The sequence below is a fragment of the Gopherus flavomarginatus genome, chromosome 12 (assembly GCF_025201925.1).
Source record: "Gopherus flavomarginatus isolate rGopFla2 chromosome 12, rGopFla2.mat.asm, whole genome shotgun sequence".
In the NCBI taxonomy this organism is placed as follows: domain Eukaryota; kingdom Metazoa; phylum Chordata; order Testudines; family Testudinidae; genus Gopherus; species Gopherus flavomarginatus.
Window position 1 is genome coordinate 2,107,939 of NC_066628.1, and position 15,989 is coordinate 2,123,927.

The 15,989-nt window shown below is 56.4% G+C and overlaps 1 protein-coding gene across 1 annotated transcript; it reads left to right on the forward strand.

Moving 5' to 3' along the window:
• The first annotated feature begins 10,654 nt into the window (after positions 1-10,654).
• NCR3 (natural cytotoxicity triggering receptor 3) lies at positions 10,655-15,879 on the forward strand. Its single transcript, XM_050919678.1, has 4 exons — positions 10,655-10,750; positions 14,671-15,021; positions 15,372-15,491; positions 15,735-15,879. The coding sequence occupies exons 1-4, from the start codon at positions 10,708-10,710 to the stop codon at positions 15,794-15,796; spliced, it is 576 nt and encodes a 191-aa protein (XP_050775635.1). The 5' UTR covers positions 10,655-10,707; the 3' UTR covers positions 15,797-15,879.
• Positions 15,880-15,989: the final 110 nt, after the last annotated feature.

A 15,989-nucleotide genomic window follows, 5' to 3' on the forward strand; every position in this document is an offset into this window, starting at 1 on the left:
AAGAGAAAAGGAAAAAAGCACTGTTGCTAGGCAGACTTCAGGAGGCAACAGAACCTGCAGTTCAGAAGATAAACACCGGAGGGCACCCCAACACAAGAAAACAGGAACCATGACTTCTAAGGCAAAAATTGACGCCGAAGAACAAATCAAAGAAGCTGAACACAGGCGAGAGATGGAAAAACACAAACAGCAACTGGAAATAAAACAAAAAGAGATGGAGATGAAAGAAAGAGAAGAACAGATCAAAGAGGCAGCCTACCAAAGAGAACAGGCAGCCTACCAAAGAGATCAGGCAGCCAAAGAGGCAGCCAAGGAGGCAGCACACAAAAGAAAACTAGAAGAAGAAGAGGTGGCCCACCGCCGAGAAATGGAAAACCACCACCGAGAAATGGAAAAACAACAAAAAGAGAATGAAGAGAAGGAAAAACAGAGAAAACATGAACTGGAGTTGGCAAAAGCTGGGCTGCCTGTGCCAGCCAACCCTAACAACCCGGCGCCAAATATTGCTCCACAGCACAGGAAATTTCCCACCTACAAGGCAGGTGATGACACCGAGGCCTTCTTGGAAAATTTTGAAAGAGCCTGTCTTGGGTACAGCATTCCCGAAGACCAGTACATGGTAGAATTGAGGTCACAGCTCAGTGGACCTTTAGCAGAGGTGGCAGCTGAAATGCCTAAGCACCAAATGAATGACTATAAACTTTTTCTAACCAAGGCCAGATACAGGATGGGGATAACCCCAGATCATGCCCGTCGGCGCTTCAGAACCCAAAAGTGGAAACCAGAGGTGTCATTTCCCAAACACGCCTACTACATTGCAAAAAACTATGAGGCCTGGCTAACAGGAAACAACATTCAAACCTTGGAAGAACTGCACCTCCTCATACAAATGGAGCAGTTCTTGGATGGTGTTCCTGAAGACATCACACGGTACATACAAGATGGAAATCCCAAAGATATCGCTGAGGCGGGGGAGATTGGAGCCAAATGGATGGAACTGGCAGAAAGCAAGAAAGCTACTGTCAAGGGGAACGATTACCCCAGGGGGCACACAGACCATAAACCCTACAACCGAGGACAGCCAAAGACCCCACATACCACCCAAGTAAAGCCACAGATACCCTACCCTTCAACCTCACCAGTCTCCAGTAACTCACCTCGGCCCAGTAACCCATCAGATGGAAGATGCTTTAAGTGTAATGAACTGGGACATATCAAGGCCAACTGTCCCAAGAACACCATGCGAGTGCAATTCATTACACCACCATCACACCAAAGATCCCCAGGCCCGGATGCCTCTCAAATACCCTTGGAGCGAAGGGAAAATTTGAGAGTGGGCGGAAAGAAGGTTACTGCGTGGAGAGACACGGGGGCACAAGTGTCAGCTATCCACCAATCCTTCGTTGACCCCAAATTCATCAACCCAAAGGCCAAAGTTACAATTTACCCCTTCATGTCACAAGCTGTAGACTTGCCTACAGCTCAACTGCCTGTCCAGTACAAAGGCTGGTCAGGAATGTGGACTTTTGCAGTCTATGACAATTATCCTATCCCCATGCTAATGGGGGAAGACTTGGCCAACCAGGTGAGGCGGGCCAAGAGAGTGGGAATGGTTACACGTAGCCAAACCAGGCAAGCTTCCAGACCCATTCCTGTTCCTGAACCGTCCACAGAGGCCCCGTCTGTGTTACCAGAGACCCAGACAGAGGTAGTGGACCCGGATTCCATGCCAACCACTGAAACAGCCACAGCATCTCCAGTCCCAGGCCCGGAACTGGAACAGCAACCAGCACCAGCAAGTGCAACCACATCTTCAAACTCAACGCCAGAGGGCGCCAGCGAGCCAGAACTGGCAGAAGCAACAGACAGCCATACCCAAAAGGCTCAGCCGGAGCCTGAAATACCCTCAGGTGCACCAGCGGAGAGCGGTTCACCAGCAACGGAAACAACCCCATCACCTACATCGCTTCCAGAGGGACCAAGCCCAAGTCCACAGTCTGAGGAAGAACTGGTGACCCCAGCCTCAAGGGAACAGTTCCAGACTGAGCAGGAAGCAGATGACAGCCTTCAGAAAGCTTGGGCGGCGGCACGGAGCACCCCACCGCCTCTCAGCTCTTCTAATCGATCCCGGTTTGTTATAGACCAAGGACTTTTATACAAGGAAATTCTTTCTGGTGGACACCGGGAAGAATGGCAGCCGCAAAAACAGTTGGTGGTTCCAACTAAGTACCGGGGGAAGCTCTTAAGCTTAGCCCATGATCATCCCAGTGGCCATGCTGGGGTGAACAGAACCAAGGACCGGTTGGGGAAGTCCTTCCACTGGGAGGGGATGGGCAAGGACGTTGCCAAGTATGTCCGGTCTTGTGAGGTATGCCAAAGAGTGGGTAAGCCTCAAGACTGGGTCAAGGCCCCTCTCCAGCCACTCCCCATAATTGAGGTCCCATTTCAGCGAGTAGCTGTGGATATTCTGGGCCCTTTCCCAAAAAAGACGCCCAGAGGAAAGCAGTACGTACTGACTTTAGTGGACTTTGCTACCCGATGGCCAGAAGCAGTCGCTCTAGGCAACACCAGGGCTAACACTGTGTGCCTGGCCCTAACAGACATCTTTGCCAGGGTAGGTTGGCCCTCTGACATCCTTACAGATTCAGGGTCTAATTTCCTGGCAGGGACCATGGAAAAACTGTGGGAAACTCATGGGGTGAATCACTTGGTTGCCACCCCGTACCACCATCAAACCAATGGCCTGGTTGAAAGGTTCAATGGAACTTTGGGGGCCATGATACGAAAATTCATCAACGAATTCTCCAATAATTGGGACCTAGTGTTGCAGCAGTTGCTGTTTGCCTACAGGGCTGTACCACATCCCAGTTTAGGGTTCTCACCATTTGAACTTGTGTATGGTCACGAGGTTAAGGGGCCATTACAGTTGGTGAAGCAGCAATGGGAGGGGTTTACGCCTTCTCCAGGAACTAACATTCTGGACTTTGTAAGCAACCTACAAAGCACCCTCCGACACTCTTTAGCCCTTGCTAGAGAGAATCTAAAGGATGCTCAGGAAGAGCAAAAGGCCTGGTATGACAGACATGCCAGAGATCGGTCCTTCAAGGTAGGAGACCAGGTTATGGTCTTGAAGGCGCAACAGGCCCATAAGATGGAAGCATCATGGGAAGGGCCATTCACGGTCCAAGAGCGCCTGGGAGCTGTAAACTACCTCATAGCATTTCCCAATTCCTCACTAAAGCCTAAAGTGTACCATGTTAATTCTCTCAAGCCTTTCTATTCCAGAGACTTACAGGTTTGTCAGTTTACAGTCCAGGGAGAGGATGCTGAGTGGCCTGACGGTGTCTACTACGACGGGAAAAAAGACGGTGGCGTGGAAGAGGTGAACCTCTCAACCACCCTGGAACGTCTGCAGCGGCAACAAATCAAGGAGCTGTGCACTAGCTTCGCCCCATTGTTCTCAGCCACCCCAGGACGGACTGAACGGGCATACCACTCCATTGATACAGGTAATGCTCACCCAATCAGAACCCCACCCTACCGAGTGTCTCCTCATGCCCAAGCTGCTATAGAACGGGAGATCCAGAACATGCTACAGATGGGTATAATCCGCTCATCTACCAGTGCATGGGCATCTCCAGTGGTTCTGGTACCCAAACCAGATGGGGAAATACGCTTTTGCGTGGACTACCGTAAGCTAAATGCGGTAACTCGTCCGGACGACTATCCAATGCCACGTACCGATGAGCTATTGGAGAAGTTGGGACGTGCCCAGTTCATCTCTACAATAGACTTAACCAAGGGGTACTGGCAAGTACCGCTAGATGAACCTGCCAAGGAGAGGTCAGCATTCGTCACCCATGCGGGGGTGTATGAATTCAATGTCCTTCCTTTCGGCCTTCGAAATGCACCCGCCACCTTCCAGAGGCTGGTAGATGGTCTACTAGCTGGACAGGGAGAATTTGCAGTTGCCTACCTCGATGATGTGGCCATTTTTTCAGACTCCTGGCCCGAACACCTACTACACCTGGAAAAGGTCTTTGAGCGCATCAGGCAGGCAGGACTAACTGTTAAGGCCAAAAAGTGTCAAATAGGCCAAAACAGAGTGACTTACCTGGGGCACCAGGTGGGTCGAGGAACCATAAACCCCCTACAGGCCAAGGTGGATGCTATCCAAAAGTGGCCTGTCCCACGGTCCAAGAAGCAGGTCCAATCCTTCTTAGGCTTGGCCGGATACTACAGGCGATTTGTACCCCACTACAGCCAAATCGCTGCCCCACTGACCGACCTGACCAAAAAGACCCAGCCAAATGCCGTTAAGTGGACTGATGAGTGTCAAAAGGCCTTTACCCAACTTAAGGCAACGCTCATGTCTGACCCTGTGCTCAGGGCCCCGGACTTTGACAAGCCATTCCTAGTAACCACAGATGCATCTGAGCGTGGTATAGGAGCAGTGCTCATGCAGGAAGCAACAGATCACAACTTCCATCCTGTCGTGTTTCTCAGCAAGAAACTGTCTGAGAGGGAAAGTCACTGGTCAGTCAGTGAAAAGGAATGCTATGCCATTGTGTACGCCCTGGAAAAGCTACGCCCATATGTTTGGGGACGGCGGTTCCAACTACAAACTGACCATGCTGCACTAAAGTGGCTTCATACTGCCAAGGGGAACAACAAGAAACTTCTTCGTTGGAGTTTAGCTCTCCAAGATTTTGATTTTGAAATTCAACACATCACAGGAGCTTCTAATAAAGTTGCTGATGCACTCTCCCGTGAGAGTTTCCCAGAATTCAGTAGTTAAAAAGTGTTCTTAAAATGTAGAAGTCTGTTAGTTATATACTTAGGAGTATATGTAAAGGTGTATGTGTTGTATTAATCTGTTTATTTTCAAGTTCTAGAAGGAAATCGCCGCCAGTGAGCTTCCCCACTGTCTGCAATTTGGGGGGCGTGTCATAAACAGATAGCTAAGGGTTAATGTCTCTTTCACCTGAAGCACCTGACCAGAGGACCAATCAGGAAACCGGATTTTTTCAACTTTGGGTGGAGGGAATTGAGTGTCTAAGGTCTTTGTTTTCTGGCTGCCTGCTTTCTCTGAGCTTTGGAGAAGTAGTTCTACTTTCTAGTCTTCTGTTTCTAAGTGTAAGGACAAAGAGAGCAGATAGTAAGTTCTATGGTTTTCTTTTCTTTGGTATTTGCATGAATATAAGTGCTGGAGTGCTTTGATTTGTATTCTTTTTGAATAAGGCTGTTTATTCAATATTCTTTTAAGAAATTGCCCTGTATTGTGTCATCTTAATACAGAGAGACTATTTGTATTTTTTCTTTCTTTTTTATATAAAGCTTTCTTTTAAGACCTGTTGGAGTTTTTCTTTATTTCAGGGAAATTGAGTCTGTACTCACCAGGGAATTGGTGGGAGGAAGAAATCAAGGGGAGATTTGTGTGTTGGATTGCTAGCCTGACTTTGCATTCCCTCTGGGGGAATAGGAAAGTACTTTTTGTTTCCAGGATTGGGAACAGAGAGGGAGATTCACTCTGTTTGGATTCACAGAGCTTGTGTCTGTGTATCTCTCCAGGAGCACCTGGAGGGGGGAAGGGAAAAAGGATTATTTCCCTTTGTTGTGAGACTCAAGGGATTTGGGTCTTGGGGTCCCCAGGAAAGGTTTTTCAGGGGGACCAGAGTGCCCCAAAACACTCTAATTTTTTGGGTGGTGGCAGCAAGTACCAGGTCCAAGCTGGTAACTAAGCTTGGAGGTTTTCATGCTAACCCCCATATTTTGGACGCTAAGGTCCAAATCTGGGACTAAGGTTATTACAGGGCCGCTGACTAGCGATTCCTGCCCCTGCTGGCTAATTAATTACGTTAATGATCCCCCCAGACCAGAGAGAAGTAGGACCCCAGACGGAAGCCCCAGTGCAGGTGAGACCCCGCTGGGAGGATGGACCGAGGGGTGTGTGGGGGGATGGATGGAGGAGTGTGTGTGGGGGGTGGGGGGATGGACAGAGGGGTCTGGGGGGATATGGGGAAGGAGGGATGGACGGAGGGGTGTGTGGGGGGATGGATGGATGGATGGAGGGGTGTGTGGGGGATGAGGGGATGGATGGAGGGGTGTAGGGGGGATGTGGGGAAGGAGGGATGGATGGAGGGGTGTGTGGGAGAATGGGGGGATGGATGGATGGAGGGGTGTGTGGGGGATGGGGGATGGGGGATGGATGGAGGGGTGTGTGGGGGATGAGGGGATGGATGGATGGAGGGGTGTGTGGGGGAATGGGGGGATGGATGGATGGAGGGGTGTGTGGGGGATGGGGGATGGGGGGATGGATGGATGGATGTGTGGGGGATGGGGAGATGGATGGAGGGGTGTAGGGGGATATGGGGAAGGAGGGATGGATGGAGGGGTGTGTGGGGGAATGGGGGGATGGATGGATGGAGGGGTGTGTGGGGGATGGGGGATGGAGGGAGGGGAGTGGAGGGGATGGGGGATGGGGGGATGGATGGAGGGGTGTGTGGGGGATGGGGGGATGGATGGAGGGGTGCAGGGGGGATGTGGGGAAGGAGGGATGGACGGAGGGGTGTGTGGGGGGATGGACGGATAGATGGAGGGGTGTGGGGGGGATGGAGGGAGGGGTGTGTGCAGGGACAGGCAGCTCAGTACCTGGGGGGGGTGGATCTGTGATTTGGGGGCTCCCCTGCCAGAGCTGCAGGGGGTGGGGAGAAGCCTGGCCTGGGGGGTGGCTCAGGATGTGGGGCTGATCCCGGCTGAGGGGCTGTCTGTGTGGGGTGGCACGACTGTGTGGGGCAGATCACCTGGGGGAAGAGCTGAGGGGACAATCCTGGCTGGGGGTGGCTGTGGGGGGCTGATGGGGGCGGGAGGGGGCTGACAGGGCTGACAGGGACTGGGGGGCTGATATGGCCATGGGGGAGGGGTCTGAGAGGCCTGTGGGGGGGGGGGTCTGAGGGGTCTGTGGAGGGGGGGCTACGGGGCTGTGGGTTTGGTGAGGGGGTGATGGGGCTGGGGGGCGCTGACAGGTCCGTATGGGGTGACGGGTCCGTCTCTGTCCGTCTCGCCCAGGCCCTGGAGCTGAGGGTGAAGCCGGGTTGGTGCCCGGCACCCGCGGGTGAACTCATCACCTACGCCGCCATTGGGGGCAGCCCGGGGCTAGGGGCTCGGCCGGGGGGGGACGGAGACCCCCCCACATTCCCCCCACATCCACCACCCCGCCACCCCACACACATACCCCCCCACGCACACATCCCTCCCCCCCACATCCTGTACCGCACACGCACCCCACACACCCCTCCCCCCCCACACCGACCCACAGCCCCCCATATGCCCCCCACCATCCCAAGCACCCCCTGCCCCACCCCCCCACATATATCCCCACATGCACACATCCCTCCTCCTCACACATGCACCCCATGTCCCCCCCACCATTCCATGCACCCCCTTCACCCCGCCCCACACGTGTCCCCCTCCACACTCCACCACCCCACACACATACCGCCATATGCACACACACCCTCCCCCCACAGCCCTCCAATCCTCCCACACACCACATGCCCCCATCACATGCACCCCCCTACCCCACACGTGCCCCCCTCCACACACTCCCAACCCCCCACCCACCCCCTGCCCCTCACACACACACACCCCGCTCCACACATGCACCCCCCACACCCCCATGCCCCCCCACACCCTCATGCCCCCCCCACATTCCCCTCACACCACATGTGCACCCCCCCACGCACCGCCCCCTCACCCCACACACAGCACCGCCAGGAGGGGGCAGCAGGGACCCCCCCCAAATCAGCCCCGTGCAGTTCTCCATCCTCCCAGCAGGGAGCTGCAGTTCCACCGTTCGCCACCAGGGGGCGGCCTCGCCCTGCAGTATTCTCCGCCCCCCCCCCCCCCCCCCGGCACAAGCTACTCGGGGGCTCCCGGTCCGTGCTCCCCCCCAGGTGCCTCCATCCCCCTGGCTGCAGCCCCCCCCACCCGTCTCTGGCCTTACGATGCTGAGTCTGGGGTGGAGCCCGCCCGGAGCTGGGCCCGAGCAGCTCCAGGAACTGGGACGCGTTTCCAGGCCTGGCATGGCTCTGGGAGGGAACCAGGCTGGCTAACCATCCCCGGCTCACGTGAGGGGGTCCCAGAGACGCTGTGAGATGCCGTAACCCCCCCGCTTCGCCGAAATGGCTAGAAAAATCCATCGAGCTGCTAAGCAAAGCTTGGGAGACCAGCTAGTGAAACTCAGAGCCGGGCTGGGGAAACCTGGAGCCGGGCTGAGAAAACCCGGAGCCAGGCTAGTGAAACTTGGAGCCGGGCTAGTGAAACTTGGAGCCGAGCTAGTGAAACCCGGAGCTGGGCTAGTGAAACTCAGAGCCGAGCTAGTGAAACCCGGAGCCGAGCTAGTGAAACCCGGAGCTGGGCTAGTGAAACTCAGAGCCGAGCTAGTGAAACCTGGAGCTGAGCTAGTGAAACCCGGAGCTGGGCTGGCTGCCCAACGCGACGAGGGAAAAGACTGTGCGTTTGGCCTGGCCGCAGGCAGGGGTGAGGGGCCGGCAGCAGCCCCTGGGCCTGTGAGCTCTGTCACGGGGCTCGTGTGTTTAGATCCGGAGGTTCTGTGGGGTGGGGGGAGCCCGGTGCTTGGGGAGCAGGGGCTGCGGATCTGGAGTGAGGGGCACCGGCAGAGTCTAGTCCTGGGCTCCCCCCACTCCAGAGCTCTTCCTGTGCCCCTCCTGACTGCAGCCCCTGCTAGCCCAGCGCTGCCCCCCAGCTCTGCCGGTGCCCCTCACTCCCGACCTGCAGCCCCTGCCAGCCCAGCCCTGTCCCCCCAGCTCTGCCGGTGCCCCTCACTCCCGACCCGCAGCCCCCCTGCTCTGCCAGTGCCCCTCACTTTTGGTCACAGCTTCTGAAGAGGACCCAAGCCATCCACCCAGTGGCCAGCGCCGGACTCCCTGTCCCTTCCTGACCCCTAGTTCCCGGCGCTCACACTCCACCTTGGAGCATGAGGATTAACTGCTGCCGCGCTGGTTCCTCAGGCGGTAGACGACGCGGCCGGTGTCTGTTTCCTCCTGCAGGGCGTGAGAGCCAGTGACCCAGTTTTTCCACCCCCCTGGCCTCTCGGCAGCCACTTATGCAACCCGGCCTCCAGCCCCGCTCAGGAAACAGGCCCTGGGCTGTGTGTGGGCGGCTGAGCACTCGGGTGGCCACGTGGGGCTGAACCACACACGTCGAGAGCAGCTGATCTGCAGCGAGGCTGGCTCCACAGGGAGGAAAGGAACGAAGGACCCAGGACTCCAGGCTCCCCAGATCCCTCTCTTGTGCCTGGCCCCCCATTGGTCCCCCACCCTGGGCAGCTCCATCTCCAGCTGGATGGGGTGAAGGGCGAACGTCGGCCGGGGGGGGTCTCGGGTAGGAGCCGGGAGGGGAATTTCCCCCGGCTGGAGCCTGGCTCCGTTCTGGTGCCTGCGATTCGAGGGGGACATGGGGCACTCGGGGAGGAGGCCCCGGGACGATGAAAGGGTTAGAAACCGGCCTCCATGTGAGACCCCCCAGGAGCTCGGTCCATGAGCTGAGCATGGCCAGCGAGGGGGGGACGTGTCCCCGGCTGGAGACACCGACCAGGGGAACCAAACATGCCCCCCCCGGGGTCCTCAGGCCGGCAGGGGATCGAACCCCAGCCTGGCCGGGAGCCGGAGCCGGAGCTGGGCAGAGCCAGCCTGGGAACAAGGTGTCGGCTTGTGCCAGGAGGGGGGCAATTTTCCTGGGCCCTGGGGGGGCTCCCGCCGGGGTGAGGTTTGAACCAAGCGGGGATTCCTTTGGGAGCAGCTGCCCTGTTCAAACAGCCAGTAACTGGCTGGGGAGGGGCGGGAGGGGGATTGGGGCCATTTGCAGCCACGGGGTCGACTGAGGTGGGAGCAGGACACGCAGGACGGGTGAGGGGGCCCTGGGCCCCGGCCTTGGCACTGAATACAGGTGCGCCAATGTAAGAACATGTTGACCTAAATTCATGTGTCCAGTACGCCTGGCTCCCAGCCCCCTCCCCCTCTAACTACTAGGCCCCACTCCCCTCCCAGAGCCGGGAGAGAACCCAGGAGTCCTGGCTCCCAGCCCCCTCTGCTCTAACCACCAGCCCCCACTCCCCTCCCAGAGCCGGGAGAGAACCCAGGAGTCCTGGCTCCCAGCCCCCCTGCTCTAACCACCAGCCCCCACTCCCCTCCCAGAGTCAGGGAGAGAACCCAGGCATCCTGGCTCCCAGCCCCCCCTGCTCTAATCACCAGCCCCCACTCCCCTCCCAGAGCCGGGAGAGAACCCAGGAGTCCCGGCCCCCAGCCCCCCCTGCTCCAACCCACCACCCCCACTCGCCTCCCAGAGCCAGGGAGAGAACCCAGGCATCCTGGCTCCCAGCCCCCCCCGGCTCTAACCACCAGCCCCCACTCCCCTCCCAGAGCTGGGGAAAGAACCCAGGAGTCTTGGCTCCCAGGCCCCCCATGTCACCACTAGACCCTGCTCCCCTCCCAGAGCTGGGGATGGAACCCAGGAGTCCGGACCCCTCCCCCCTCACTTGGCCCTTGGGCCGGAAGCCTGATGCACGCCAGGAACTGGCCGCGTTAGGCGGGTGGTGCTCAGAGGCTCATTTCCTGAGCCCCCCCTCGCCAGTGCGAGTCACACCAGCCCTGAACCCGCACTCCTGTGTCCTCGCACCCGGCAGCCATGGTCCCAGGCCCCCTGCTCTGGACCTTGGCCCTGATTGCAGGTGAGTGGGGAGGGGGGATTTGAACCCGCAGCCCAGCCAGGCAGTGCCGGAGCGTGGAGGCACTGCCCTGCCGGGTATCCATGGGCACAGAGGGCCAGAGGGGTCTGTGGGTGGATAGATGCTGTATGGCCCGGGTGGGTGGGCACACTGACCCATCCATCCCCCTGCACCCGCCCTGCCCATCCCCAGCCACTGCCACCCCCTGCGCCCGTCCCTGGCTAAATCCCTCTCCTGAGCTGGCACCGGGAGATGGGGCTGACCCGGTGGCCGGAGGGACCCAGCATTGCTCGGGGGCCGATAACTCGCTGCGCCGGGATGAATGTACCCAGGAGCGGCCCGGGCCATGGGGCATCGCTCTGAGCTGGTCCTGGCGGGCACCAGCAGAGCCAGCCGCATGTGCACGGCCCTATCCCTGGGGTCACCAGCTGGTACGTGCAAGGGGTGATCACCTCGAAACCAGGGGCTCTCGGCCTTTTCCTGCCCGAGCCCCCCACAACATGCCTGCCAATTCTCCAGGGCCCCACACTAACGGGGACCCACAAAGCTACATCGCTCAGGCTTTGCTTTCAGCGCCAGCCGGCTTGGGGGCCCCAGCTTTGGTCCTGGCTTTCGGCCCTGGCTTGGTGGCCCCCAAAACCTGCTCGGACCCCTGCTTGGGAACGGCTGCTCTGAACTAACCTGACGGATCCAGGCACCACGTTAACGATTCCGCCTCCAAAACGCAAGCGATTCAGTAACGAACGTGGCCCATTTCTCAGCGAGCAGCTCCGTCCGTCTCACACCTAAATTCCTCTGGTACCATCTGGAGCCCTTACATTGTCGCAGCTCAGGCCAGGACATAACGACCCATGATTTAACGACTGACCCCAGTTCACTATTACATGTTCACAGCTAAGCCCCTGAAACAGGCTGCAAATTCTAAATGAAACCCAGAAAACTATTTAAAAATCCATGTAGTTTAATTCATGAGCTTTTCTTATGGCCGGTATCAGTCAATCGTGGCAATTTCTTTGTTACTAGGACATTACGGCAAAGTATTTATATCAGCCTGAAATTACTGCAATTTCTTTGAGTGAATCCGAGCCAAGCGAGACCATTTATTTGTTCGCCCTTTGCAAATTCTTGCCACATCTTCAAAGAATTAATCCTAGAAACTGATAGAAATTGATTCAAATGAATCCGAGTACATTGTGGAAGTCTAACAGCTAATCCTTGATCATTCTGCCATATTTAAATATTAATCCCAGGGAACCCTTGTGATTTAAAATATAATTTCAGCAAATTAATTCACCATTTGAGTAACCCTAATAAACTATTTTTCTTTATAATTTAATTGCTGCTAATAAAGATAATTTATTTGGTTATTCCTCAAAAATTACTGCAAAGTCCACTGACTTTCTGCGGTTCCTTTAGAATATAATCTCAGTTTGAAATAATCCTGCTGAAATATTGCAAAGTATTTAAGAGTTCGTTCCACTGGATAATTTCAGTCTCTTTAAGAGTAAAGTCAGCAATTCATTGCAATTTATTTCAGAGTTAATGGTACTAAATTATTGTTTAATTAAACGAAATGATTACAGTCCGGTTCCTAGGAAACAAATACAGTTCTTTGTAATTACCAGCCAAGTGTTGCAGTGGATTTGAGATTCTCTGCAGAATTATTACAATTTATTTAAACCAAATCCTGAAACAATTGTTGCAGTTTAAAAAAATCACAGTAAATTATTGCAATTTCTTAAAAAATATAATCCCAGCCATTTAATTGCAAAGTCCATTAACCGTAATCTCAATACAATTGTGATTCAATGCATTCATCCGAGGACGTTGTGAGAACGTATCTGTTACTCCGTGGAAATGGCTGCAGCAATTTAAAATCGAATTCAAGTGAACGATACCAATTTATTTCCAAGTCCAAGGCAGAGAATTATTGCAATGTCATCGTTAATCCTGCAAACGATTGAAATGTAATTAAATAATAATCCCAGGGCAACTATTTCAATGTCCTTAAAAATAATTGTAGTAAATTGTTGTGACGCATTTCAGAATCAAACCCAGAAGATTAGAAGTAAATTCCAGGGAATGTGTCTGTTAATCCCATCAGATTATGGTCATTCTTTTAAAATTTTACTCTAGGAAAAACGAAGTTTTTTAAAGACAATCCAGGCGTCCTTTGAAAATTAGCCCCAGAAGTTTATCATTTAATCCAAGGAAATTGTGGGAATTCGATTGATAACCCCAATCGATCATTGAAATTCCTTTAAGATTTAATCCAAGGAAAAGACTGTTTTCTTTCCAAATGTATCCCAGTTAATTGTGTGACTGAAGCTGAGTTCAGCCCTGGAAATTCTTGCAAGAGGTTTAAGATTCAGCCCAGCTGTGAATCCCAATCGGTTTCATTGTCAGAGGTGCCCAGTCATCGCCCCGTGTGTGACTGGTCGCGTCAGCAGACGCCTGGGATTTCTCTCCAGTGTAACCGTGGTCCAGTCCGATCACTGACACAAACCCAACCGGGGGCTGGGCAGGACGGCTCCTGGCTCTCACGGTCCCTGGGGCTCCAGGGGGCACTTGCGTTGCAGGGAAGGTACAAAGGCCAAGGGCCCAAACGGAAACGAAACGAGACTTGAACTGTAGAAATAAGGGAATGGGCGATTGTCTGGTGAGGGGATGAGAGAACCCGGCAAGTGCTTTCTGCTCTAGGCATCAGCCAGAAACATGGGGAGTGTTGCAATAGATAGACAGATAGATAGATAGAGGGGGTGGATGGGGATAGATAGATAGAGGGGGTGGATATGGATGGATGGACAGAGGGGATGGATGGGGTGGATGGATGGCTAGAGGGGGTGGATGAGGTTAGATGGATGGCTAGAGGGGGTGGCTGGACAGTTAGATGATGATGATGACAGGTTGGGTGGATGGGGTTGGATGCATGGATGGACAGGGGATGGAGATGGATGGATGGACAGAGGGGGTGGATATGGATGGATGGATGGACAGGGGATGGATGAATGGATGGATATGGATGGCTAGAGGGAATGGAAGGATGGCTAGATGATGATGATGGTGGGTAGGGTGGATGGGGATGGATGGATGGATGGATAGAGGGGATGGAGATGGATTGATGGACAGAGGGGGTGGATATGGATGGATGAATGGATGGCTAGAGGGAATGGAAGGATGGCTAGATGATGATGATGGCGGGTAGGGTGGATGGGGATAGAGAGATGGAGTGGATGTGGATGGATAGAGGGGATGGAGAGACAGAGGGGGTGGCTGGATGGCTAGATGATGATGATGATGGGTTGGGTGGATGGGGATAGAGAGATGATGGGCAGGAGGGGGTCTCCGGGGGACCCGCTACAGGACCCAGACGACACACAGTACGAGTTACGTGGTGGTTTCTCTCAGCAGAGGAATCACCATTTCACAAGCTGGTTTGACTCAGGTTTGAGGCTGGTTTGGAGCCAGAGGCTGGGACTGGAGCCCTCGATAATCACCCGGTTCTGTTCACTGCCGGGCCTGCTGCAGACGGGCCATCGGGCTGACCCGGTCTGGCCAATATACGGCCCCAGGCCCAGTTCCCTGCCCCTCTGAGCCAGGCAGTCCCTGCCCTGGGGCCAGGTGGGAGCCAGAGGCCCCTAGAGGGGACAGACCCCTGCCCCATTCCTGCCCCCCTGACCCAGGCAGTCCTTGCCCTGGGGCCAGGTGGGAGCTGGTGCCCCTCGAGGGGACAGGCCCCTGCCCCATTCCCTGGCCCCCTGAGCCAGCCAGTCTCTGCCCTGGGGCCGAGTGGGAGCCGGCGCCCTCCAGAGGGGACAGATCCCTGCCCCACTCCCTGCCCCCCCGAGCCAGCCGGTCCCCGCCCTGGGGCCGGGGGGGCCCCACTCCCTGGGTGATTTCTCTCTGTCCCGTCTCTCTGCCAGGCTGCCGGGCGCAGGACCTGTGGGTGTCCCAGCCCAGCTCCGTGCAGGGCACCGAGGGCGGCTCCGTCTCCCTGCCCTGCTCCTACCGCAGCCCCCGGGAGCCCCGGCTCGGCAGCTACACGTGGCTGAAGGAGGTGGCGGGCGCCCGGCTGGAGCTGAGCGACGGGACCCAGGAGTTCAGGGGCCGGGTGAGCCGGGCCGGGGAGCGGAGCTTCCTGCGGGAGAGAAGAGCCGACGTGGAGCTGCGGGACCTGAGACCCTACGACAGCGGGACCTACCGGTGCCTGGTGAAGATCCCCGCCCTGGGCGAGGGGGCCGGGAACGGGACGTGGCTCCAGGTGCTGAAAGCGGGTGAGTCCGGCCAGCCCAGGACGCCTGGGTTCTCTGCCGGCTCGGGGAGGGGAGTGGGGAGCCGGGAGCCAGGACTCCTGGGTTCTCTGGCAGGGGAGTGCGGGCTGGTGGGTCAGAGTAGGGGGAGCTGGGAGCCAGGACTCCTGGGTTCTCTCCTGGCTCTGGGAGGGGAGTGGGGGCTGGTGGGTCAGAGTGGGGGGAGCTGGGAGCCCGGACTCCTGGGTTCTCTCCTGGCTATGGGAGGGGGGGGGTAGAGCAGGGGGGCTGGGAGCCCGGATGCCTGGGTTCTCTCCCCAGCCCAGAGTATTAATTTCCCACAATCCTTTTCTCCTCTCTTCTCACCCGTTCAGCGCCCACAGACGTGAAGCCCGACGGATTCGTCCTCTTGTGGCTTTTCCTGCGTGGGCTGATCTGCACCTTCGGCCTCGCCGCCGGCGCCCTGGGGACCAGCTGGTGCTACCAGAGGAAACGTGAGAGACCAGATCCCCCCCACCGCTGGTGCCCCTCACTCCCAACCTGCAGCCCCCTGCCAGCCCAGCCCTGCCCCCTCCAGCTCTGCCAGTGCCCCTCACTCCCGACCCGCAGCCCCCTGGGCTCCCCCCAGCTCTGCTGATGGTATCAGATACTTTACTGGTTGCCAGGTTGGGGAGAAGCTGTTTTCCACCCCACTTATTTGAGCCCTTCGCCTTTCTCTCTCCTTTTTCTTGTCCTAGTGTCCCGGAGGAGACAGAGACGAGTCAGGGAGCGTCAGTCCAAAGCCCAGCTGCGAATGTGAATGTTCATGTTCCCTGCTCTAACCACTAGCCTGTACTGCCCTCGCAGAGCTGGGAGAGAACCCAGGAGTCCTGGCTCCCAGCCCCCACTCTCCTCCCAGAGCTGGGAGAGAACCCAGGAGTCCTGGCTCCCAGCCCCCACTCTCCTCCCAGAGCTGGGAGAGAACCCAGGAGTCCTGGCCCCCAGCTCCCCCT